This window comes from Rhinoraja longicauda, unplaced genomic scaffold (assembly GCF_053455715.1).
Source record: "Rhinoraja longicauda isolate Sanriku21f unplaced genomic scaffold, sRhiLon1.1 Scf000145, whole genome shotgun sequence".
NCBI classification, from domain to species: Eukaryota; Metazoa; Chordata; class Chondrichthyes; order Rajiformes; family Arhynchobatidae; genus Rhinoraja; species Rhinoraja longicauda.
Genome location: NW_027601363.1, coordinates 150,932 through 177,487, shown reverse-complemented (window position 1 = coordinate 177,487; position 26,556 = coordinate 150,932). Strand labels below are relative to the sequence as shown.

Sequence of the window (26,556 nt, the reverse complement as noted above, 5' to 3'; positions counted from 1 at the left end):
AAATGTAGAAACAAAATGTTTCTGGTAGATGCTGGTTTACAAAGAAAGATACAAAGTGCTGGAGTAACTCGGTGGTTCAGGCAGCATCTTTGGAAAACTTGGATAGGTGACATTTCGGGTAAGGACCTTCCTCAGACTGATTGTGTGGGAGGGGGACAGAAAGCTCGAAGAGAGGAGGGGAAGGATGCCGTAGCTAACCTCATCTACTGTATCTGGTCTTGCCGATGTGGCTTCCTGAACAATGGCAAGTCCAAGCGTAGACTTGGCGACCACTTGGCTGAACAGGTCCGCTCAGTCCTCCCAAGGCCTGCTGGATTTCTATTTTAAATACCATTCCCATTCCCACACTGACCTTTCTGTCCTGAGCCTTCTCCATTGCCAGAGTGAGGCCACACACAAACTGGTGGAACAGCACCTCATATTTTGCTTGGGTAGCTTACAGCCCAACAGTATAATCATTGAATTCTCCAAATTTAGGTAAGCACAAATTCCCACCTTCTTCCTTCAATCCACCCCTCCTCACATCTCTCTCCAGTACCCCACTTGGGCTCTCATCTATTTCTTCCCTCCCTTTCCCTTCCACCTACATTTCTTCCTCTAGCTTCATCATTCGTAACTCTTTAACCTTCTGTCTTTTCATCTCTGACCTTTGTCCAACCATCAGCCTATTAACCCCCCCCTCCCCTACCTGTCAGGCATTGTCCTGCCCCTCCTGTCTTCTAGCTTTCTTTCCCCCCCCCCCACCCTCCCTCTCCCTCACCACATTGAAAATCAGCCTGAAGAAGTGTCGCGACCTGAAACATGACCTATCCATGTTCTCCGAAGATGTTGCCAGACCCGTTGAGTTGCACCAGCACTTTGCAGCTTTCTTTTTCTGGTGAAAATTGAGTGCACTGCTTTCATTTAACCATATGTGGAATTGTTTTATCTTTTTTCATTGTTGTTAGAAAGAATTGCAACTTTTAACGAGCAGGTTAGATGTACAACTGCAAACCTTCCCCATGGAAGAACTGGAGCCACATCAATCTGCCCGAAAGAGTGACTTGGAAAAGGAGCTGGAGGTGTTCAAGAATGGTAATTGAATTCATCATTTGTGTTACAAGACAAACTGTGTGCTGTTTGTATTGCGTATTGACACGTGTTAAGTGCTTTCTGCTATTTCCACAGACCCTTTTACATCTCTCTCATCCGTCCCAAGTGCTTTACTGCTAGTGAAGTACTTTTGAATTATAGCCATTGTTATGATAAAAATACATGGCAGTCAATTTGTGCATAGTTAGCTCCTGTGACAGCATTATGGCGAGCTCATCTGTTTTAATGCTGTTGAGACAGCAATAAACACTGGCTTGGAATAACTTAACGGCTCTTCTACAAAATAGTGCCAAGGGATACTTGACATGTATTCCTGTTCATTATTTGAAGGATACAGCTCTTAAATATCATGCTGGATTATTTAAAGAGTTTTGAACCAAACCACACCAGTCCACAGAATGGAATTTATGATCTGTGAAATGGATCAAAACTTGTCTTTTATATGATGCATATTTTCACAAACACTTTCTCAGCCACTTTTTCATACAGTTTATCTGCAGTGCCTTTCATCATAGCTAATTGTGTGAGTGATAGGTTTTCACCAGAAATCTTCTTATCACCCAGGATAACTTTGATGTTTGATCTGTAGACACATCAAAGACTAGAAACAGCTACTGGCTGCTTCTTCAATCATTCTGCAAGTCTGTAGTCAAAGCTATCGTGGCTGATGGGAAAATAACCATGGGGATTCAACCCTGCTTTCCATGAGCTTGGGCTTAGTGTCTCCAGATGGTTGGCCTCGGGTCTGTGGCTTCAGAGCACCTACATTGCGTTTATACGTTTGCCAATGCTGTACTGCACAACATAATCCCCTTTACCCTGGGAAAATGATGTCTGTTCACGTTTTACTTCACTCCAAACTGCCCACATTTATTCCCCCTGGACAGATCTTGGTGTAACTGTCCTACTTTCAAATTTGAATCATTGCCTGCTGTCTCCCAGGACTTTTGATCAATCCCAAATACCATTTTCTGAATCCTCACCAATGATTCCAGAGCCAGGATTTTTTTTTCTTCCTACAGCCATCTAACCCACTTAAAAATAGATTGAACGCACTCACCCTCTTCACTAATAACCGGTAAATAGCCCAGGAATGCTGATCCCAAACTTTGCCATTTTCTCAGACCCAAAGCAAAATGCTTCTCATGCTCACAATTCCATCCCCCCCCCCACCTCTCATCATGCATTGAGAGCCATTATTAATGATAAAAATAGCAACTGCCTGTTATATAACTTTAACACAGCACAACCTTTCAAGGTGCTTCTCCACAATTTCACCTCCAGAAGTGACTCCATCACACTTCAGTTTTCTAATTGCTATCCTTCTGTAATTTAGCACCAACCTCCAATTGCAACCACAAGCCAGCACTTTGTTCCAACACTTAACTCCCACCTCAGCCCGATACTGTCTGCATTCCACAGACTCAGGCACATCCTTTATATTATCGTGAAACCGAGAGAAATAAAAGCAGCAAGGTCAGTCTTCCGTGCCTGCTCCACTGTTTTATATGATCACGACTAATCCTCTGTCTCAGCAGCATATTCCTTATTTTGCCATAGATCCCATTATGATGTAATATCGAGTTCAGTTCAGTTTAGGTTATTGTCACATGTTCCGAGGTACAGTGAAAAGCTTTTGTTTGCGTGCTAACCAGTCAGCAGAAAGACAAATTGTGTAAGAAGGATCTGCAGATACTGGTTTAAACTGGAGATGGCCACAAAAAGCTGGAGTAACTCAGCGGGACAGGCAGCATCTCTGGAGAGAAGGAATGTGTGACGTTTCGGGTCCAGACTCTGAAGAAGGGTCTGGACCCGAAACGTCACCCATTCTTTCTCTCCAGAGATGTTGCCTGTCCCACTGAGTTACTCCAGCTTTTTGTGTCTAGCAGAAAGACAAAACCTGATTACAATTGAGCCATTGACAGTGTATAGATTCATGATAAGGGAGTAAAGTTTAGAGCAAGGTAAAGTCAGCAAATTAGGAATCGATCTCTCACGATATTTGAATGTAATAAGTGATTTGGCCTGCACAGGTTTCTGTGACATAGAACTCCGGAGGTCACCATCTTCTGAAGAAAAGTTGAAGAAATGTCTTCTTATTTCTGTCCTAAACGTTTACCACATGCCTGGAGACTGTGACCCCTGGTTCCAGGCACCTCAGCCAAGGGAAACATCCTCATTCCCCCGTCAGAATTTGACACATTTCAGTGGAACCACTGATTTTTCAATTTAGAATTGATTCTAAATTGAAAATTTAGATCAATTTTCTAAAGTCCAGTGACTACAGACCCAGTCAAACTAAGCTCCTCTCATTTGGCAGTGTTTCTATCACAGGAGTCAGCCTGGTGAAGCTTTATTGCACTCCCTCTATTGAAAATAATTATTTTCTTAGATAAGAGACTGGAACACCAAGTGTGGTTTCAACAAGGCCCTTTTGTGGACTTGATGATCTGAGAAATCTCACTTTCTCCATTACTCCACCAAACCCTTGCCATGTAGCAATGGCGGTGTCACCCAGCCAGATGACCAATTCACACCACGCCGTTCCCTTCTCCATTAATGTTAGCCATCTGCTATCTATTTGTAACCCAGAACGTCTCCATTACTGTCTTTCAGTGTCTCTTAACTTTATTAAAAAAGACAGAACACTCTGGATATGTCTAAGTTATCATAAAATAAAGATCAAGAACATTGATTTGCAATTTTCATCAAAAATTTAGACAAAATAATAGCTTGCCCCCGAGTTACTGAATCTATTCATTGAAATTCTAACCGCTGAACTCACAACAAAGTTCTTAAAATTGCAACCAGACTTCCAGACGTGGCAGGAAACAAAATGATTTTTTTTTGGCATTTTATCGCAATTATTTGAGACTTTTTTGAGAGAAATTCTAACCCAATATTTTGCTCTTTAAATGGCACAGTGATGCAAGTGCTAACTGTCCAAGGGCATTGGCAGAGGAAACAAGTATCTTTCTGAATATTTTGTGTTGCAGAGCTAAGCTGGCTTCATGCCACTTACGATGTGCCGTTTTGTCGGAACTGGAGTGAGCTTGCGACCAATGTCCAAAGGCAGACCAAGGACACCATTTCTAAGAAAATGACTGAGCGATTTGAGATGGTGGTTGTGCCAAGGTAATGAATTACAACCTGTGGAGCCCCATTTTCTTGCTTTTCTTCCTACAAATAACGTGATCCTTGATTGGTGTAGGAAGGGTCTGCAGATGCTGGTTTAAACCGAAGATAGACACAAAAAGCTGGAGTAACTCAGTGGTACAGGCAGCATCTCTGGAGAGAAGGAATGGGTGACATTTCGGGAAACGTCACCCATTCCTTCTCTCCAGAGACGCTGCAGTCCCGCTGAGTTACTCCAGCTTTTTGTGTCCATCTTCGATCCTTGATTAGTTACAGGTGCATTCCTTCATTTACATCCTGCAATTTTCTTATTACATTGTGGTGTTTACCATTCACTGAATGGAAATTCTGCGATCCTCTCACTCATGTAAGGAACCTGGTTTGGTTGAGTAACTCGCTGAAATGAGAATTTTCAATTGCTTAGGTGCAAAACATCCTCCCTGCATTAATTTGTCTGGGTTTCAATGGGACCGTGTCAGTCCATTGTCTGTTTTTTAATTCCTTTCCCAGGATCTCCAACAAGCATTGTAAAGTACCAGTCACAAATTCACTCACTCAATGAAGAATTCTGCTCTATGTTTCTGTGCTTCCTTTTCTGAGGGGGCAGCTCTTGGCGTTCAACAAGGGACAATATTTTCTGATCTTGCAGGTGTAAGGAATGAGCTCTTTATTAAATTCGCCAAGTTGTTTTCTTGCACCATTTGTCTAAATACTTTGTTTACTAATGAGCTAACATTCTCTGAAATGGGCGGCACGGTAGCGCAGCGGTAGAGTTGCTGCTTTACAGCGAATGCAGCGCCGGAGACTCAGGTTCGATCCTGACTACGGGTGCTGCACTGTAAGGAGTTTGTACGTTCTCCCCGTGACCTGCATGGGTTTTCTCCGAGATCTTCGGTTTCCTCCCACACTCCAAAGTGTTTGTAGGTTAATTGACTGGGTAAATGTAAAAAATTGTCCCTAGTGGGTGTAGGATAGTGTTAATGTGCGGGGATCGCTGGGCAGCGCGGACTTGGTGGGCCGAAAAGGCCTGTTTCCGCGCTGTATATATATGATATGATATGATATGAAATAAAAGAGTAGTTCTGAAATTGTCTGTAAATTCCCTAGCAAGGAAACGTGTGGATCGGGGCCAAAAATAAGCAAAGTTGTAAAAGTTTTGTCCAAATCAAAGTAATAACTTATTAACATGTTGATTACTGTAAACATTTCAGGCAGTTGGTGTTTTTGAACATTTAACTGAAGAAAGTTCCTGTTTACCTCTTGCAAATGCAGCTTTGACATATATATGGGGCATATTTTCTCTCTGACAAAATCATTTTCACTGGTGGGAATTATGCAATTGCTCGTTTGATAACAGTGGATGAGAGCTTGAAACCTTAATGATGTGAGCTCTGTATAAGTGGAATTTAAAGTGTGATTTCTCACGCTCAACACATACAGAGTGGATGAAGGGGGGGACATTTTGAAATTGATTCTCCACCTGTTGCCCAGGTAAAAACACAGTATTGATAAAATCCAATTTTGATTTGGATCAGGAGGAACTGTAAACACGCAAGAAGCTTTTTTGTGTAGTTTTCCAGAATCTGCAGAAAATATAAATTTTACTGCAGAATAATTGATGTCAGCTAATAAAGGAAGCAATTAAGAAAAGTCAGCCAAGGATATCAAAAAAGGTTTCTGAAGACCTGACTGTGTAATTTAGACTTGCATCTTAACCCAGGAAGCAAAGTCAAAATCCTCACCAAAACATCAAACTGCAAGTCATTGGGAGTCATCGGTGTTGGCAACTAACTTTAAAATTAAGGGAAGATGGACACAAAATGCTGGAGTAACTCAGCGGGACAGGCAGCATCTCTGGAGAGAAGGAACGGGTAACATTTCGGGCCAAGACCCTTCTTCAGAATTAATGGCACCTAGAAAGGGTACAGAGAAGATTTACTAGGATATTGCCAGGACATGTGGGTCTAACCTATAGGGAAAGGTTGAGTAGACTGGGACTCTATTCCTTGGGGCGCAGGAGGATCAGGGGTGAACTTATAGAGGTGTACGAAATCATGAGAGGAATAGATCGGGTAGACGCACAGAGTCCCTTACCCAGAATAGGGGAATCGAGAACCAGATGACATCAGTTTATGGTGAAGGGGAATAGATTTAATAGGAATCTGAGGGGTAACTTTTTCACACAAAGGTTGATAGGTATATGGAACGAGTGCCAGAGGACATAGGTACTATTGCAACGTCAAGTCAAGTTTATTTGTCACATGCACATACACGATGTGCAGTGAAATGAAAGTGGCAATGCCTGTGGATTGTGCACAAAAAAGAATTACAGTTACAGCATATAAATAAAAGTTAATACAGAGAAGACAAAATTTAGTCCCTGGAGTTATAAAAGTTAACAGTCCTGATGGCCTGTGGGAAGAAACTCCGTCTCATCCTCTCCGTTTTCACAGCGTGACAGCGGAGGCGTTTGCCTGACCGTAGCAGCTGGAACAGTCCGTTACTGGAGTGGCAGGGGTCCCCCATAATGTTGCGGGCTCTGGATCTGCACCTCCTGATGTATAGGTCCTACAGGGGGCGAGTGTAGTTCCCATGGTGCGTTCTGCCGAATGCACTACTCCCTGCAGGGCCTTCCTGTCCTGGGCAGAGCTATTCCCAAACCAGACTGTAATGTTGCCGGACAGGATGCTCTCTACAGCCCCAGAGTAGAAGCAATGAAGGATCCTCAGAGACACTCTGAATTTCCTCAGCTGTCTAAGGTGGTAAAGGCGCTGCTTTGCCTTACCCACCAGTGCGGCAATGTGCGTTGCCCATGTCAGATCCTCTTTGATGTGGACTCCCAAGTATTTAAAACTGCTCACCCTATCCACAGTAGACACGTTTGGAACAGGTAGACTGGGACATGGATAGGACAGGTTTGGATGGATATGGGCCAAACACAGGCAGGTGGGACTAGCTGGGACATGTTGGCTGGTGTGGGCATCTTGGGCTGAGAGGCCTGTTTCCACGCTGGATGAATCTATGAGTCTATGACTCTATGACAGGGATTTATTTATAAGTCTCCAATCACAAGTATTAATGATTGAGATGTGACAAATAAAGGCTGGTATTTCAGAATTAGCAGAAGAGCTGGCGACCATGCCTGACCCTTGACTGTCTTAAAACGACACAGAGATTGGTCGTGTTGACTGCTAGATCCTTGCTACTTGTGGGAAGGGAGGAGGGGGCGATTCTATTTATCCCATATTCACTCTCCTTACTTTCCTGTACTCTTACTATCTCTTAAACCTGCTCATTAACTCTCCCTTGATTCATTTTGGTGTTAACGTATTCTCAGGGATAGTTTACGGCCGTTAGTAAGCATGACTTTGGGATGTGGAAAGAAACCAGAGCACCTTGGGGAAACACACGTAATAATAAAAACGCTGTAAAACTGAAATAAAAAGGAAAACTTGGGAAAGTAAGAGGCCAGGCAGTACCAGTGGAAAGAAAAATGTAGTGAAGGTTTCAGGTGTTGAGCTACTTCAGCATAATTGGGAAAGAGAAAAGAAACAAGTTAATTTTCGCTTGTAGAGAAGGTGGGAGTGAGATGGGTAGAACAAAAGGAATCTTTTTGACAGAGTGAAACCAAGTGAGTTAAAGTGGCATTTAGAAGCACATTATACTTCTTTGTCTCTGCTGTGTGTTACTGATAGCAGGGCAATGGAACATGCCAAGCAGGCCAAGCTATACTAATGGAGAGCCAAAAACAGCCAGTGTCACAAATGAATGACTGGCAGACATATCCAGTTCTGATACAGAAGGAAAGAGCAAGTTATCAAAAATCAGAGAATTCAATACTGAGTGTTGAAGACAAGAATATACCCAGAGAGAAGTTGACCTGTTGCTCTCCAAGCTTGCACTGAGTCTTATTGTAAGTGTGCAGTAAACCACCGACATATCGGTCAGAATGGAGACACAAGAAATTACAGATGTTGGTTTACAAAAAAAGAGCTGGAAATTACAAAATCCTGGAGTAATTCAATAGGTGATGTTTTGTTTTGGGTCAGGAGCTTTCTTCAGACAGATTATGGTGTTGGATGGGGGGAGAAATGGGGGCAGGACAAAGCCTGGCAAGTAATAGGTGGATACAGGTGAGGGGGGTTTCGATAGGTAAATAGTTGGACAAAGGCCAGAGATAGAGAGAAAGAAAGTGTAAGGATAGAAATGTTGTGAATTGTGAAGCCTGAGGAAGGAATAGGGGTGGAAGGGCACAGCAGAGGGGAACGGGAGAAATGGGTCCAAATCTAGTGGGGCACAGGGAAGGAAGTGGGGGGAGGGTGTGTTGTTAGTTACTGAAATTGGAGAATTCAGTGTTCATACCATTAGGTTGTAAGCTACATGAGGGGAATATCAGGTGCTGTTATTCCAGTTTGCATGTGGTTTCGTTCTAGCAATAGAGGAGGCACAGGACAGAAAGATCAGTATGGGAATGGAAAGCAGAGTTCAAATGGTTAGCAACTGGAAAATTGTGCAGACTAAGCATAAGTGCTTGGCAAAACGGTTGCCTAGTCCACGCTTGATAATATACGTTCTCCCAGTGACCTGGGTAGGTTTTCTCCAGGTGCTCCAGTTTCCTCCCACACTCCAAAGACCTACAAGTTTGTAGGTTAATTGGCTTGGTAAAATTGTAAATTGTCCTTAGTGTTTAGGATAGCGGGGATCGCTGGTCGGCACGGACTCAGTGGGCCTAAGGCCCTGTTTCCACGCTGTATCTCTAAACCACACTAAACTAAACTAAATTAATTGTATACTTTCCTCTTACACTCTACTCCCAAAGTGCAACACTCACACTTGCCAGGATAAAACTTCACCTGCCATTTTTCTAACTATAGATAGACACAAAAAGCCGGAGTAACTCAGCGGGACAGGCAGCATCTCTGGAGAGAAGAAATGGGTGACGTTTCGGGTCAAGACCCTTCTTCAGACTGGTTAGGGATAAGGGAAACAAGAGATGTAAACAATGATGTGGAGAGATAAAGAACAATGAATGAAAGATATGCAAAAAAGTAACGATGATGAAGGAAAAGGCTGTTTGTAGGGTGAAAATGAGAAGCTAGTGCAACTTGGGTGGGGGAGGGATAGAGAGCTAGGGAATGCCGGGACTACCTGAAGTGAAAGAAATCAATATTCATACCACTGGGCTGTAAGCTGCCTAAGCGAAATATGAGATGCTGTTCCTCCAATTTGCATTTAACCTCACTCTGACAATGGAGGAGACCGAGGACAGAAAGGTCTGTGTAGGAATGGGAAGGAGAATTAAAGTGTCCAGCAGCCGGGAGATCAGGTTGGATCATGCAGGCTGAGCGAAGGTGTTCCGTGAAACGTTCGCCCAGTCTGCGTTCAGTCTCGCCGATGTTTAAGAGTCCACATCTTGAACAACGGATACTGTAGATGAGGTTGGAGGAGGTGCAAGTGAACCTCTGCCAAACCTGAAAGGACTGCCTAACCTGAAAGGGGTCCCTGGACAGAGTCGAGGGAGGAGGTATAGCAACAGGCGTTGCATCTTCTGCAGTTGCAGGGGAAGGTACCTGGGGAGGGGGTGGTTTGGGTGGGAAGCGATGAGTTAACCAGGGAGTTGTGGAGGGAACGGTCTCTGTGGAAGGCGGAAAGGGTTGGAGATGGGAAAATGCGGCTAGTGGTGGAATCCCGTTGGAGGTGGCGGAAATTTCAGAGCATTATGTGTTGTATGCGACGGCTGATGGGGTGGAAGGTAAGGACTAGGGGGACTCTGTCTCTGTTGCGACTGGGGGGGGGGAGCAAGGGCAGAGCTGCGGGGTACGGAGGAGACACGAGTGAGGGCCTCATCTATGATGGGAGAGGGGAACCATATCTGTATTTGATCTACATCGTGTTGTCTCCTTCGACAGTCTTCACTGTTGCAGATCTACCAGATTTTATATTGATTTTATGCAAACTTATGAACCAACCCATCTACATTTTCATTCAAGTCATTTATACGTATCATGAACATCAGAGGTCTCACCATTGATCCCTGCAGAAATGCACTGTTCACATGTACTGGATAAGCCAGTTCTGAATTCAAACCACCAAGTCACTGGGAATCCCACGCATCTTAATCTTCTGGATCAACTTACCATGAATGACTTTATCAAATGCCTTACTAAAATCCATGTTCACAACATCCACTATCATAACCCCCTCATAAAACTCAGTCAAGCTTGTAAGTCATAACCTAGAGCAGACAAAACCTTGCTAGCAGTTCCTAATTACTCCATTCTCTTCCAAATATGGATGAACTTTGTCGTTGATAACACAGCTATCAAAATTGATGGTTTATGAATCGTCACATGGAGCAAGATAATTAGCAGATCTACCGACCACAGCGTCTATACTCAGGTGATTCTTCTATCTTTAGCATCCACATTTTTCCTACTGTTTATGTTTATTGCCTACACTTTTTTAAAAAAATCTTTCTTTTTAAACATCTCCAAAGTTTTTCCAGATTTTTTTTTGGTCTTCATCATCATTTTGTCAACACATGGATTTTAAGCCACTTGAAACTATTCCCACATGGCCAATGAACAATTAAGCGATGGCAGTCCTTCCCTGACTGCAGAAAACCTAGAGATGGTGTCCTACACGTGTGATTCATCAGCAGGATGCCATAAATGTGCAATTAAGGCTGGCACTGAACACTGAATCATACTCAGCATGTGAAAGTGCAAAGCTCCCAGCACAATACTGAATGTGGCATCAACTTTGGAAAATTAGTCCTCCAGTTCACAACCATTTGTTTTAAGGGTCTGAAAAATATAACATTCATCATATTTATAATTGAATAGAGTGGGATGGTAATTTTGTGTACTGAACATTTCTTTGCAACACTTCTTTTAAAATGCCATTGCGAGACTTCATGACGGAGCGAAATTGAAGGGTGAGTAAACCTTAATTACTGTTCTGTGTTTCTCAGCTGCTGCTTATTCAACACCATTGGCAGGGACCTGGAAATTGTACTTCCCCTCTTCCCACTCACCCAACTAGCATATGGTGTGTGTTTAGTGTGGGGCACACGGTAAAAAAAACCCAAGATGATAGAAATTAAATTGGAAATATAAAAGGGCAATTAGTTTTTTTTTAAAAGCTGATGGAAGGAAAGTACAATCATTCAACAAAAATTAATAAAATAATAAGAGGTGGTGCAGTGGTAGAGTTGCTGCCTAACAGCGCTAGAGACTTAGATTCAATCCTGACTTTGGGTGCTGTTTCTACAATCTCCCTGTGACGGCATGGTTTTTCCCCAATGCTTTGGTTTCCTCCCACACTACAGAAGACGTACAGGTTTGTACATTAATTGACTTCGGTAATGATTATAAATTGTCCCTAGTATGTAGGCTAGTGCTAGTGTACCGGGATCACTGGTCGGCAAGGATCGCTGAGCTGTATCTCTAAACTAAACTAAATAAAATGAACTGGTCCCTGTTAAAAGCTTTGAAATCTTGTAATATTGGTGCAGTGGGTTATCACTTCTTACCCCACAAGAGGGCGCCATTTAACACATCAGTTTATGATCCCCCATCTTTTTTATGTAGGAAGATAACTGCAGATGCTGGCACAAATCGAAGGTATCACAAAATGCTGGGTAACTCAGCGGGTCAGGCAGCATCTCTGGAGAGAAGGAATGGGTGACGTTTCGGGTCGAGACCCATCTTCAGACTGATGTCGGGGGGGAGGGACAAAGAAAGGATGTAGTTGGAGACAGGAAGACAGTGGGAGAACTGGGAAGGGGAGGGGAAGAGAAGGAAAGGGAATTTTCTGGGTCATTGACTTCTCTAACTTTAGATAGCTCCCCTTCCCCCTCTTCCCCTCCCCCTTCCCAGTTCTCCCACTGTCTTCCTATCTCCAACTACATCCTTTCTTTGTCCCTCCCCCCCCGACATCAGTCTGAAGAAGGGTCTCGACCCGAAACGTCACCCAATTCCTTCTCTCCAGAGATGCTGCCTGACCTGCTGAGTTGCTCCAGCATTTTGTGGTACCCCATCTCTTTTACAACTCTTGTAGTTATTTTACAATATTTAATAAATAGCATTGCTCAGGACATGTGGTGGCACCAGATAACAGGGAGTAGTGTAAATGATATGATGTCACTAATTTGAAGACCCTCATCTGCTGCTGTATTCTCATGCCAACACGTGTCAGCTTTAAAAAGCAATAGATGTGCAGAGGAAGAAAGCATATCTTCAAAGGCTGGACATGATGAGCTGAGCAATGGTGAAAACATTAGTTGTCAAAGAATAAGGATGCAGAAATGTAATTCCCAGTTGATAATGCAAATTCAAATTGTCCAGTGGATGTATTCTGCCTCTGAAATTTAATTTCAAAGGTATTTTAAAATTCTGCTATAAGTAAATGCATTACATTAGTTTTGTGAAAATCTGGGCAATCAAAGATAGTCATAGCCCAAATCACATATAGAAAGAATGCAAACATTTTGAATTGAAAAACTGTGACCACCTGAATTTGGCCTGTAAAGCTGGCTCGAAGGGCCGAATGGCCTCCTCCTGCACCTATTGTCTATTGTCTATTGTCTAATGATCTTCTCCAATTGTGTATTCACTTCTGTGTATGAAGGAACTGCAGATGCTGGTATAAACCGAAGATAGACACAAAAAGCTGGAGTAACTCAGCGGGTCAGACAGCATCTCCAGAGAGATGGAATAGGTAATGTTTCAAGTCGAGACCCTTCTGGAGTCTGAATACAATAAACATTCAAGTCTGAAGAAGGGTCTCAACCGAAATGTCACCTATTCCTTTTCTCCAGAGATGCTGTCTGACCTGCTGAGTTACTTTTTGTGTCTATCTTGTGTATTCACTCCTAATATATACAAGAATGAGTGTGGGGCACCCAAATGGACAAATTAATCTGGTTTGAAATTTGCATATGGGCCACTCAATTGTAACCCTCTCCGCCCTCTTAACAGGTGGACGGTGGAGGGCCAAATATTGGAAAGAGCAGATGAAACAGTATTTGTACAGAGAGTAGTTGAGTTAAATTTGTGGACTTGGGCCCTTCAGCAAAACGTGTTAGCGTTGGTGCTGTTGTGTAAAGACCATGCATTAGGAGGCTGCAGCATTTTCGTAGCACAAAAGCAATTTTTAAATAAGCTGCTTTCCATCTCCAGGGCAATTTTTTTTTGTGCTTTCTGTCGTGCTGACTGGAGGTTGCAACAAATAAAGAATGAAAGCTTCCCACATAGCGGAAAGAATAGAGAGAGAAAAAGTGAGTCAAGTGACCTCTCCCGCCCCTTCAAGCTGCTCCTTGAATATTGGTAGTGTCAGGCGTTCCAACATCTGGCATTTTCCTCAGGGAGATATTTTGAATGTGGGAATAGAATGAGAGTCATTCTCCACAGGGAAAAAAAAAAAAAATCAGAAAAGAAATTGGAGAAAACAAAAGACATTAAATGCTAACATTAGGCATATCCTATTTTGAGTCAATTGCATGCAGCACACAGTTGTCACAGAGACATGCTAGGGGCATTCCCAGCAGCAGGAGTTGCTGTCAAAATAATCTTATGCCTGGAATTAAAAAAAAAGATTCTATAGTACATCTTTTAGTACAAAATACTTTGCTGACTATAATAGTCTCACAGTAATTAAAGCTTTCTGTAAAATCAGAAAGGGTCTTATGTTGCTAAAAGGGTGTACTTTGATTGCAGGCAAATGCTGTTTGTTACAGGAGATGCTTGAAGGCATTTAAATAGATTTGTTAAGTCTAGAGAAATGTATTTTCATGCATGGGGTATCTGGATTTATACAATAAAAGCAAAATAACCCTTTCAATAATTTTGTCCATGTGGGGATTCACAGTTTGTTTTCCCTGAAAATATTGCCTGCCTCTAGGAACACAGTTCAATTATGAAAAAGTCTCTTTTGCCTGACAAGATGTTTATTGTATCCACATATCCTTGGTTCAAATGCAGCGTTGGTATTACTGTACATTGTAAATTAACATTTTGATCTATATTTAGTCTGGGAGTGAGCTATTTTCAAGCAGTGAACTGGAAGGCGATGTAATTATCATGCTTTGTGTAACTTCATTATGCTCATTCCTTTGCATCCAGCCTCACTCTGCTACTCCTATATCTGTTTGCAATCTCCCACCTCGCTCATTAATATAAGAAGAACTGCTTTTTCTCTGGTCAAACATAACCTCAAATGTCTATTTTATATAATGCTTTTTTTCTGATCAAAGATACCGTTGGCCGAGAGAAGTAAATCTCAGAAAGTTTGGTTAATCTACGATCAAACTTAGAAAAAAAATGTTACCAAAACATCTGTAATGCATTGTCAAAAAATAAATCTCACATTGAAATGCAGACACTTCTTTTCCATGGTGATTTCTGGTGATGTTACCAAGGTTACATTTATGCCTGTCCTAAAATGCCCTACAAAATGGTGTTGGACCTTTACTTTGGATTGCTGCATTCCCTGCATTGATAATCAGTATTAGTAGTGGGACAATTTCAAGATTATGGCAACATGTGTGTGGCGTGCAAGGCAACATAACATATATCTTGCAAGAGGTCACGTCAAGTTTATTGTCCTACGCAATGTACGATGAGGCACAGGTACGAGGATTAAGCAGCATTGTGGGCATATAGGCAACACAAATACATAAATTACACATAAATACTGCATGACAGTAGTAAGAAAAAGACTGCAAAAAAGAAACAATCCATTAATGCAAAATGTAATGAGAAAACAAGTCCATGGTAGTGGTCCATGGTGTTCTGTTGCCAAGGTAGGATGAGGTTTGTGCAAGTTTGTTCAAGTGATTGATCGTTGTAGGAAAGTAGCTGTTCCAGAACCTGGTGGTGTGGAACGTCAGGCTTCTGTACCTCCTGCCTGACAGTAACAAGAAGAGGAAGGAATGATCCAGATGCTGGGATATTTTGTTGATGGATGCCGCTTTCTTGGGGCAGCACTTGGTGTTGGTGTGTTCGATGGTGAAGAGGTCTGTGCTCATGACGGACTAGGTTGTGTCCACCACGGACACTGAGTCCTGGAGATGTCAAATTCTCATGACATTGCTTCTCGTGTTCTTGATATTAAAGGTGATGGTGCTCAGAAGCTCTGATAAAGTTGGTTTGCTGAATTGCTGAAATGAATTACAACTGCAGAGAATGTCCTTAGGGTGCCAACAGCAGTGCCTGTGAAATTAAGTTCCTACTCCAGGAAACTGCTGGGCTATCAAGACAATTCAGCATTCCGATATGCACATAATCATCTCATTGAACAAAGATTGTTCACTCATGGCCATAAAGCCACCAATTTTGTTGGTATATCATCATGTTGTGTTGGTTGGATATGAGTAAGCAAAAAGTTTCATGGATATCACTTTTAGACCGGGATCTATCATACCATGCGAGTCAAAAACCACAAATTCCTGGGCGTGCATATTTCTGAAGATCTTTCCTGGACCCAGCACACTGATGCAATTATAAATAAAGCACATTAACCCCTCTACTTCCTGAGACGATTACGGAGATTCGTTATGTCAGAGGATTCTCTTGAACTTCTACACCTACAGTAGAGAGCATATTGACTGGTTGCACCATGGCCTGGTTCGGCATCTTGAACGCCCAGGAGCGAAAAAGACTGCAAAAAGTAGTGACCACTGCCCAGTCCTTCACCAGCTCTGACCCTCCCCACCATCGAAGGGATTTATCGGAGTCGCTGCCTCAAAAAGGCAGCCAGCATCATCAGACACCCACACCATCCTGGCCACGCACTCATTTCACCCCTGCCATTGGGAAGAAGGTACAGGAGCCTGAAAACTCTTAACGTCCAGGTTCAGGAACAGCTTCTTCCCTACAGTCATCAGGCTATTAAACACTACAACCTCAAATAAGCTCTGAACTACAATAGACTTTTATTATTATTATTATTATTATTATTATTGCACTATTATTGTTTTTTTGTGTACGTATGTGTGTGTGTATGTGTATATGTATATATATATATATATATATTTATAGATATATATGTATGTGTGTGTACTTGTGAGTATCTGTAGAAATACACACTGAACCTTTTTTTTCTTTTTTTCCTCTCGTTTATTATATTGTTTACAGTGTACTATGTTTACTTATTCAGTTGTGCTGCAGCAAGTAAGAATTTAATTGTTCTATCTGGGACATACAACAATAAAACACTCTTGACTCTCTCTTGACTCTTGACCATGCAGTGGAGAGTAACCTTATTAGTGTAATAATGATGCATCTTATCATGTTATACAGAATGGAGATACCTAGATTCACCAATTTAGACGATCTAGTGTCTTTCTCTACGCAATCCAATCCTCTCATTTCCACCACATCCCATTTCTTCAAAGGTGTTAACGTTTCACTTTTACCATGTGATATAAATGTCATTTCATTCACACGCTAAGAAGTATCATGAATTAACCATAACCCTGGCCAAATTGTTGGACACAGAATCTTTCAAGACAATGCTAGTCTGTTACCACAATGTTGAAGAGCATGCCTGCACATCTTCAATCTATTCTTCCTAAGCTCATTGTCTTTATACCATCTTGCATGAGCCAAAACTTAAACCAGTTAATTGATGTTAAAGCCAATACTTCTGCCGTTAGCTTTCCATGTCACTTATCCAGTGTTTATTCCAACTCTATTCTTCATGTGTACTGGTCATATGCAACCTTTATATTCCATTTGACTCTGAACCAAGCTTTTTAAGTACCACCAAGATAATATATTTTTATTTGTGGAGCATTCTTCACTCCATTCTTCACTCCATATTATCCCTCTGCTGCTGTTCTTTTGTTACTCCATGCCTGGAGCTCTTGAATGTATTCCTCCAGCACTCCTCTCCACATGAATTCTAAATTATTTCAAAGATTTCAGTGTGCATTTTACCCACACTAGATCTTGGTCTTGAGTCATTCCTCATTCAACCATCCTCCTCACCCTCACTCATCCAGACTAGTTCCTTCTTTTTTGCCGGGCCAAGTTTTGAATCATTGTTCTCAGTTACAAAGCTTTTCATAGCATTACCCCCAAAACAGACCCATGTCACCATCTCTTATTCTCTAATTCTTGATTAGTACAGGTGTCAGAGGTTATGGGGAGAAGGCAGGAGAATGGGATTAGGAGGGAGAGATAGATCAGCCATGATTGAATGGTGGAGTAGACTTGATGGGCCGAAAAGCCTAATTCTACTATTCCTTATGGCCTCATGATCTCCATAGTGCCATGAATCTGAGCTACTGTGCACTTCCCACTCTGTGGCAAACATCTTAGCCCTGCCTTCAACAAGAACTCCCAAAGCTCTTCACCTTGGTTGTCCATCCCATCCCAGGAAAGCATTTTCAAAACCAACTACAGAATATGGATCATGCCTTTGTTCACCTCTGAAAGCCTCAACATTGTGTTCTCTTTCTATAGCATGACATACGATGGAAAATCTTTATTGTAGTAAAGGAAATATACAAATACAAATGTTGTTGAACATATAAAATCAGACAACTCTGAATTCTTCATTGTACTTGCTTAATTCCAGAGTATAAATTATGTCGGCTGATGGTAACCTGATAAAGAGGCTAATTTCTGAAGGCTTTGGTTTTGGTGGTCAGTCACATCATTGGAGGAAGGAGCATAATCTAAACCTCTCGTTTGTTTGTTTGTTTGTCCCTGAACTACAGCCAAAACCGTGCACGATAGCATGACAATTTTAGGCCCATCTCACTCACCGTCGTCCCTTTGGTGCTAAAGGAAGAAGTTTCATTGAAATCGGTGTTATATTTTTAAAGTTATTCACCTTTTAAAGTTTAAATTTATCTCCGAGGGAAGGGGGGAGGGAAGGAGGGAGGGAGAGGGTTGGAAGGAGGGGGGGTGGAAGGAGGATAAGGGAGGTTGAGGGGGATGGTGGGGGGGAGGAGGGATGGCGAGGGGGTTAGTGGGGGGGAGGGGGGAGGAGAGGGCGGTACGCCAATGCAGGAGAGGTTTGGGCTCATCGGGTCCACTTGGTCTAGTAGAGACTAGAAATTCTCACCTCAGGAGAGAAAGAACCTCAGAGACATCTGTTCATAAACCATGCCTGTAATTGTTATGCTGGAAACGTTCTCTAGATGCTTGAATGACATGCATTATTTTTTTTACTCAATCACACAGATAGCCATATTTTGTGGAGAAGGCTGGAAATATTGCAGATAGAAGTTGAGGGGAGAAGAGAAAGTGGCTCTGACTTTTTAAATATTTGTTTTCTTTACCTTCCAGAAATATGTCTATGAACGATCTATGCTTGACGTCAGCAATTACTTTCACCGAGACCAATGGCTTCTACCTCGCAGTTGAGAAGGAGACCTTCCCTGAAAATAGAAAGCTCGTTCTTCAGAATAAAAATACAAAGAAATTTACCGAAGATTTTTCAGGCTGTCAACCTAAGGGTGAGAAATGCTCATAACTCAACATCTGACTGTTTGCAGACAAATGGAACTTGTACACTGAAGGAGCTGCAGGATAACATGGAATACAAATGTAATTATCTTCCTGACTCTTATTCAGACAAAAGCACTTTACCAGTGTCTAGATGGTACATAATTCAGTTGCAACCTGAAATGCACTTCACCTCTTCTTTCCATCATTTCTGATTAGACAGGTGGAACAGTGGTATCACAAAATGCTGGAGTAACTCAGCAGGTCAGGCAGCATCTTGGAGAGAAGGGATGGGTGACGTTTCGGGTCGAGACCCTTCTTCAGACTGATGACGTTTCGGACCGAGACCCTTCTTCAGACTGAACAGTGGAACAGTGGCCTCTCATTTGGCTACTCGTGCCTGCTCTGTCATTCTATAAGATCATTGCTTCCTCAGCATCACTTTGCTGCACTAACCCATGCGTCTTGATGCCCTTAATATCCTAAAATCTATTGATCAGTTACTCATATACTTGGCAGTCCTTGTGAGTAGAGAGTTCCTAAGTTTCAATAACTTCCAGTTGAATAATGTTTATTCCTATTTGGCAAATACAGGTCACCTCTTGTTTTGAACCTGATTGTATACACTCCAGGCAGGGGAAGCATCAGACCTGTGTCCACCTGTCAAGCTCCATAAGAATCTTTATATTTCAATGAGATCAGCTTTCATTCTTCTAAACTTTAGAGCCCCAGTCTGCTTAATCTCTTCTCACATGACACGATACAATATGATACGATACGATATGATAGAACTTTATTTATCCCTGGAGGGAAATTAATTTGCCAACAGTCATAAAAACAAACAAACATATGAAACATGAACATAAAGTGACGAGTGGTAATGCTTTAGGGATGCGCAAAGATTGAGGGGAGGGGGGGTGGTCATTCTCAGACTCAGTCTACTCCACGACAGAAGGGGAGGAGTTCTAAAGTTTGATAGCCACAGGGAAGAAGGATCTTCTGTTGCGTTCTGTCCTGCATCTTGGTGGAGCCAGTCTGTTGCTGAAGGTACTCCTCAGGTTGACCAGTGTGTCATGGAGGGGGTGAGCTGTATTGTCCAGGATGCTCTGCAGTTTGTGGAGCATCCTCTCCTCCAAGCCCACCTCCCATGAATCCAACTCCACCCCCAGGACAGAGCCAGCCTTCCTGATGAGTTTGTTAATCCTATTGGCGTCTGTGACCATCGCCCTGCTGCCTCAGCACAAGGACAGCGAAGAACTTGGCACTGGTTACCACCGATTCGTGGAACATCTGCAGCATCTTACTGCAGACGTTGAAGGAGTAGAGCCTTCGAAAAAGTACAGCCGACTCTGTCACTTCTTCTGCAGGGCACCAGCATTCCTAGACCAGTTCTGTTACCGCCCAGGTACACTCCCAGGTATTTGTACTCCCTGGTAAACTGCACATCCACACCATTGATGGAGACAGGGGACAGGGGTATTCCTTTCCTCCTAAAGTCCACCACCAACTCCTTAGTCTTGTCGGTGTTGAGCTGCAGGTGATTCAGCCCACACCACTCAATAAAGTTGTTGACTACACCTCTGTATTCAGCTTCCCTCCCCGCACTGATGCAGCCCACAATTGCAGAGTCATCTGAAAACTTCTGCAGGTGGCAGGAGAAGGAGTTATAACTGGTCCAAGGTGTAGATGGTAAACAGGAAGGGAGAGAGAGAGACAAATGCACCAATGTAGGAATCAATCTGGTGGACATTTGTGACACTTCCCCAATTGCAAAGATACTCTTCCTTACACAGGGATACTAAATCCTATCTTAGGATGAGATTATACCAGAACACTCAATTATTGGAGCAAGGCATCGCTACTCTACTACGCAAATCCTCCTGCAACTAAAGCTAACATCCCATTTGTTTTTCCTAATTGCTTACTGTTATTTTTGTGCTCACTATTCTCTACCCTTTAACAATCTTTATTCTATGCCAATATTTCATCCACAAGAAAGTGCGCTCGAGTTACCTGCAATAAACCTTTGTAGGGCACTTAAGAAAGGCCTTCTGAAGGTGCATCTGCAGCACACCAACATGCCCTCATCTCCTTTGCTGGTCACAGCAGGACATTTTTGAGGCAGACACTTTTTATTAATGGTCATCCATTGGTTTCATGGCTACTATTACTGGGACTATTTTTTTAAACTTCCAGAGTTATTTACAAACTTGAATTTAAATAACTCGATATTTTGTTGTGGGATTCAAACATGATTCTGAATCAATGGTCCAGAACTCTAGCTATCCATCTAGTAACGTAACCACAAAGCTATTGCCCTCCATAAGTCACTCCTAAACAGTCACATTGTACGATACCTTTGAGGAAAATATCTTCTGGCAGTTTCAGTTGTAGTCTTCTTCATCTTAAACTTTGAAAATTAAATATTTATATCTGCTCACTCTCTTCAGATGTGGTATCAATGAGTGAATCTAGAGCAAAGTCCCAAAGCAGGAATGCAGAATAAGAAATGTTATCCTTATGTCTTTTCCATTGAGTATTGCACCCTTTCTTTCTTTCCCATATGGCTGACCATGATCCCACCAACAGAATCACATAATATTCATATTCCCTACACTAAGCTAGGAAGCATTCCAAGGTCAAGAAGCTCTCCATTGATACTTTTACCAGTCACACAGGGCTTTGCCTCACCATTCACACCACTTTGCATGGCGTGAGTGCATGTTTGGCCATCCGATCCTGCACAGAGTTCAAATCCAACTTGTGTGGGGCCAGATGCTATCCCAAGATGCTGTGGGAGGGAAAGCAGAAGATTGCTGAGGCTCTGATCACGGTTTTTGCACCTTTGTTAGACACGGGTGAGATTCCGGATGATTAGAGGATAGTTAATGCTACACCTTTATACAAGAAGGGCAGCAGGGATAGCAAGGTAATTATAGGCTGGTGATTTTTATATAATTGGTTGGGAAATTATTGGAGAAAGTTCGGAGGTACTGGACTTATGTACAATTCCTAATGTAAGGAATTGATTACGAATAGGCAGTAAGACTTTGTGATGGAGAAATCCCGCCTCACTAATTTGATGGAGTTTTTTGAGGTAACACAGGAGATTAATGAAGGCAGGGCAATAGATGCTGGCTATACGTACTTCAGCAAGGCATTTGAGAAGATCCTAACTGGAAGGCTAGTCCAGAAAGTTAAGGCACATGGGATCTAAAGGCGTGCTAACCAACTGGATCCAAAATTCACTTGGTGATAGAAGGCAGAGGAGAGTGGTTCAAGGATGTTTTTCTGATGGGAAACCTATGACTAGTAATGTACAGCATGCAGTATATTGGGCCAAGGACCTTTGCTGTTCATGATATGTAATAGCAATTTTGATGTGAATGTAAGAGATGCGATCCGTAAGTTTAGAGATGACACAAAAATTAGTGGTGGTGTGGAGGAGGGGTGTCTAGGCTACAGCAGGATATACATCAGATGGAAACTTCATTAAAAAATTGGCAGATGGAATTTAATTCTGACAAGTGTAAGGTGATACATTTTGGGTAATGAGATACAGCTAGGAAATATACAGTAAATGGTAGTGCATGAAGGAATGTTGATTAACAGAGAGACTCTACGTTCGTCTATATTGTCTGAAAGTGCAGAAGGCATTTGGCATTCCTTCCTTCATAGATCGGGCGATTTTAACAATGAGGTGAGATTGGGTAGGCAGTAAATATTTTTCTTGGAGCCAATGAGACTGATAAAGATACACACTGTTCAGCCAAAACATCATGACCACTGACAGGCCAAGTGAATAACAATGATTATCTTGTTACAATGGCACCTGTCAAGGGGTGGAACATATTAGACCGCAAGTGAAAAGTCAGTTCTTGAAGTTGACGTGTTGGATGCAGGAGAAATGGACTGGAGTAAAGACCTGAGCGACTTTGACAAGAGCCAAATTGTTATGGCCAGACGACTGGGTCAGAGCATCTCTGAAACGGCAAGGCTTGTGGGGTGCTCCCGGTCAGCAGTGGTGAGTACCTACCGACAGTGGTCCGAGGAGAGACAAACCACAAACCGGCGACAGGATATTGTCCGCCTAAGGCTCATCGATGCGCGAGGGCAACAAAGGCTATCCGGTCTAGTCCGAACTGACAGAAGGTCGACTGTGGTACAAGTCACAGAAAAGTTTAATAGTGGTCACGGGAGGAATGTGTCACAATACACAATGTATCCAAACCTGCAGCATCAGGGGCTGCACACGAAGGACCAAAAGCATATTAGGCAGGTGGTCATAATGTTTTAGCTCATCAGGTCATAATGTTTTGGCTGATCGATGTGTAAGATAAGTGATGATAATAGGGTAGTCAATTTTCTTTCCCATGGTAAGGGTATCAACTACAATAGGGCATCGGTTTAGCAGAGAAAAAGGGTTTGAAAGGGGATTTGAGAAGATATTTCTTTATGCAGAGAGTTGTTGATATCTGGAACTTGCTCCCTGATCTGTTGGTGAAATCAGAAATAATTCTATGTTCTACATTTAAGAGACATTTAGACGGGTCATTTAAATAGACAATGCATTGGAGGATGTGGTTTTAATGTGTGCAAATGGCAGTAGTTTTCGATGGGCAGGAAGGTCAACATGAACATTATGGGTCGAAGGAAGTGTTTCTGTGCTGTGCTTTGCCACGGCTATGAGGATATAATTGCGAGAGCATTTCCAGGAGGAAAGTGTGCAAAAAACTCTAGAAGGAGATGCGATAAAATATTTAACTTCGATTGGTAGAGGTTGAAGGGAAATGAGTGCTAAGGGTTTAGCTGGTATCAGATCTATTTTGTCATTGATTGAGGTTATTGGGAAAATAATAACCTCTGAAAAGGACACTATTATAAATAATGCAAATTGAAGAACCATTGGTGAGGAGGAAATAAACTGTGATTGGAAATTGCCGCATTTTCTAGGATAGCTTTAAAAACTGCACTGTTAGCTTCACATAAATAGTGCTTTGTCTTCAATTTCTCCTTGCTTTTCATTGTTGATGCATTTACCATTTAATTGTCCATTTCAGAATGGCAGGCAGTGACTAGTGGGATACCGCAAGGCTTGGTGCTGGGACTGCAGCTATTTACAACATACATTAATGACTTAGATGAAGGGATTAAAAGTAACATTAGCAAATTTGCGGATGACACAAAGCTGGGTGGCAGTGTGAACTGTGAGGAAGATGCTATGAGGATGCAGGGTGACTTGGATAGGTTGTGTGAGTGGGCAAATGCATGGCAAATGCAGTTTAATGTGGAGAAATGTGAGGTTATCCACTTTGGTGGTAAGAACAGGAAGGCAGATTATTATCTGAATCGTGTCAAGTTAGGAAATGGGGAAATACAAAGAGATCTGGGTGTCCTTGTTCATCAGTCACATAAAGTTAGCATGCAGGTACAGCAGACAGTGAAGAAAGTTAATGGCATGTTGGCCTTTATGACAAGAGGAGTTGAGTATGGGAGCAAAGAGGTCCTTGTGCAGTTGTCCAGGACCCTAGTGAGACCACACCTGGAGTACTGTTTGTAGTTTTGGTCTTCAAATTTGAGGAAGGATATTTTTGCTATTGAGGGCGTGCAGCGTAGGTTCACTAGGTTAATTCCCGTGGGCTTGTAAACACTGGAATTTCGAAGGATGAGAGGGGATCTTATTGAAACATATTTGATTATTAAGGGATTGGACACGCTAGAGGCAGGAAACATGTTCCCAATGTTGGGGGAGTCCAGAACCAGGGGCCACAGTTTATGAATAAGGAGTAGGACATTTAGAACGGAGATGAGGAAAAACGTTTTCAGTCAGAGAGTTGTAAATCTGTGGAATTCTCTGCCTCAGAAGGCAGTGGAGGCCAATTCTCTGGATGCCTTCAAGAGAGAGCTAGATAGAGCTCTTAATGATAGCGGAGTCAGGGTATGGGGAGAAGGCAGGAACGGGGTACTGATTGTGAATGATCAGCCATGATCACATTGAATGGTGGTGCTGGTTCAAAGGGCCGAATGGCCTACTATTGTCTATTGTCTATTAATTTTTTTGTCTTTTGCACAGTGATTAATTGGCATGGATTATTTTGCCTCATAACAGTAAATGACTGCCTATCAATTAAAATAATTAGAAGTGTGAAATTTCATACCTTTGGACAGTCAATTGTTAGAGATTTATATTTTTAAAATCTGCCCCTTTTGATTCTCTCTTTCCATGAAATTATAAGGTCATAAGTGATCAGAGCAGAATTAGGCTATTCGGCCCATCAAGTCTACTCCACCATTCAATCATGACTAATCTATCTCTCCCCCAAACCCTATTCTCCTGCCTTCTCCCCATAACCGCTGACGCCCATACGAATCAAGAATCAATCTATCTCTGCTTTAAAAATATCCATTGATTTGGCTTCCGTAGCCTTCAGTGGCAAATAATTCCACAGATTCACCAAGATTCACCACAGATTCACCACAGAAATGCATTCACTTCTCCTTCCTAAAGGAACTTCCCTTAATTCTGTGGGTATGACCTTTAGTCCCGGACTCTCCCTCTAGTGGAAACATCATCTCCACATCCAGCCTTTCCAAGCCAATCCTAATGCAAACTTTCCTGCTCTTTAGCTTTCCGTCTGCTCCTGACATTTAAATTCACAGTCTGATCCATCCATTTCTCAGTCTTTTCCCCATCTCTTATCCTTGAAATCTTTGAGCTGAGGAGAAGCACTTGGTACTCCTATCATTCACCCAGGTACTGTACCCTTATTGTCAGTTTACATTCTTAACAACAGAGGAGGTCCAAAAGTTAGCGCAAAAAGGCATGGGCATAGGGTAAAGTTGTCATGACGTCTTTTATTTTTACACTATTTATTATTATCTTTTAATAATTTAGAAAGTATTTTTAAACTTTTGAACTTGTGCATAAATTCTGTAATTATTAAAAAATACAGTGGCTAATTTTCAATATGTTTTTGGTCTCAGCATCTGTGCGGAAGATTTTGAAACTTCCATTAAGTGGAGTGATAGAGATTGACCCAAATGCTTATCCAGACTATAACGTGAGTATGGTATTGAGCTGGACTCCACAATTTATTGTTGTGCGATAGTTTTGTTGTACTATCATGATTTTAACTTAATATTGTTTTGTTGATAGTTATTTTTTGAGAGTAAAACAAGAAATAAGAAACTGAAGATGAACATGCGGTAAGTATTTTAGCAATATTTTGTCAAACAAAGGACAATGTCCATAGTGGTGCAAGAGGTAGTCCCTGGTGTTCCTCTGCTGAGATTCCTGGAGCTGTTGATTTCACAACGTTACCTCCTCTGGCTTTCCCTTTGGGATCATCTCCAAGGCCTTTCAACTCTTCCATGACAATTTTCAATCTGTCTTATCACACTCTGTTTATATTTTATTGGCTTGACATGACACGCACATGCCTGCTGTGACATGCTGATGTCTAAAGGTTCTGTGGTGTTGCTGCTTGCAAAAATAAACCGCAGGAGTAAAGCTGTTAACCTATCATCCTTCCTTGAAGACAATAAACTGTAAATGAGCATAGTGCTTGATACAACAATGTATTATAATTCATACTATGTGGTGCGCTCAGTCGTTAAAGGTTCACTTCACCGTCGAGAGACCACACCAAGGTTACCAGGGAAAGACAATCAGAAGGTTATTCAGTCCATTTTGTTCATCCATGATAAAATTCATCATGCCTTCCATTCTTGGAGACAAATTGTTTCCTGGGAAATTCCAGTGCTATGTTATCCTTTAAAATAATTTCCATGTTCTTTGAGGCCTATGTATTCAGTCCTAAAATTTGTGGACACCAGCATTCCATGGTCAAATGGTGGAGGCTTTGTTCAA

At 42.1% G+C, this 26,556-nt stretch overlaps 1 protein-coding gene and 1 long non-coding RNA gene across 2 annotated transcripts in view; one reads left to right on the top strand and one right to left on the bottom strand.

Annotated features, from left to right (window-relative positions):
• The window catches only part of LOC144590125 (uncharacterized), a 48,800-nt gene that overhangs the window by 19,199 nt on the left and 3,045 nt on the right, over positions 1–26,556 (top strand). The window contains exons 9-13 of the mRNA XM_078394981.1: positions 948–1,074; positions 4,089–4,227; positions 18,528–18,697; positions 25,671–25,747; positions 25,843–25,892. Of these exons, the coding sequence (XP_078251107.1) occupies positions 948–1,074; positions 4,089–4,227; positions 18,528–18,697; positions 25,671–25,747; positions 25,843–25,892 (563 nt within the window). The remainder of the gene's footprint in view (positions 1–947; positions 1,075–4,088; positions 4,228–18,527; positions 18,698–25,670; positions 25,748–25,842; positions 25,893–26,556) is intronic.
• LOC144590124 (uncharacterized) overlaps positions 15,962–26,556 on the bottom strand; it is a 156,293-nt gene continuing 145,698 nt past the window's right edge. Inside the window, exons 5-6 of the long non-coding RNA XR_013546181.1 lie at positions 18,521–18,619; positions 15,962–16,033 (exon numbers count right to left, since the gene is read on the bottom strand). This is a non-coding gene — a long non-coding RNA (uncharacterized LOC144590124). The remainder of the gene's footprint in view (positions 16,034–18,520; positions 18,620–26,556) is intronic.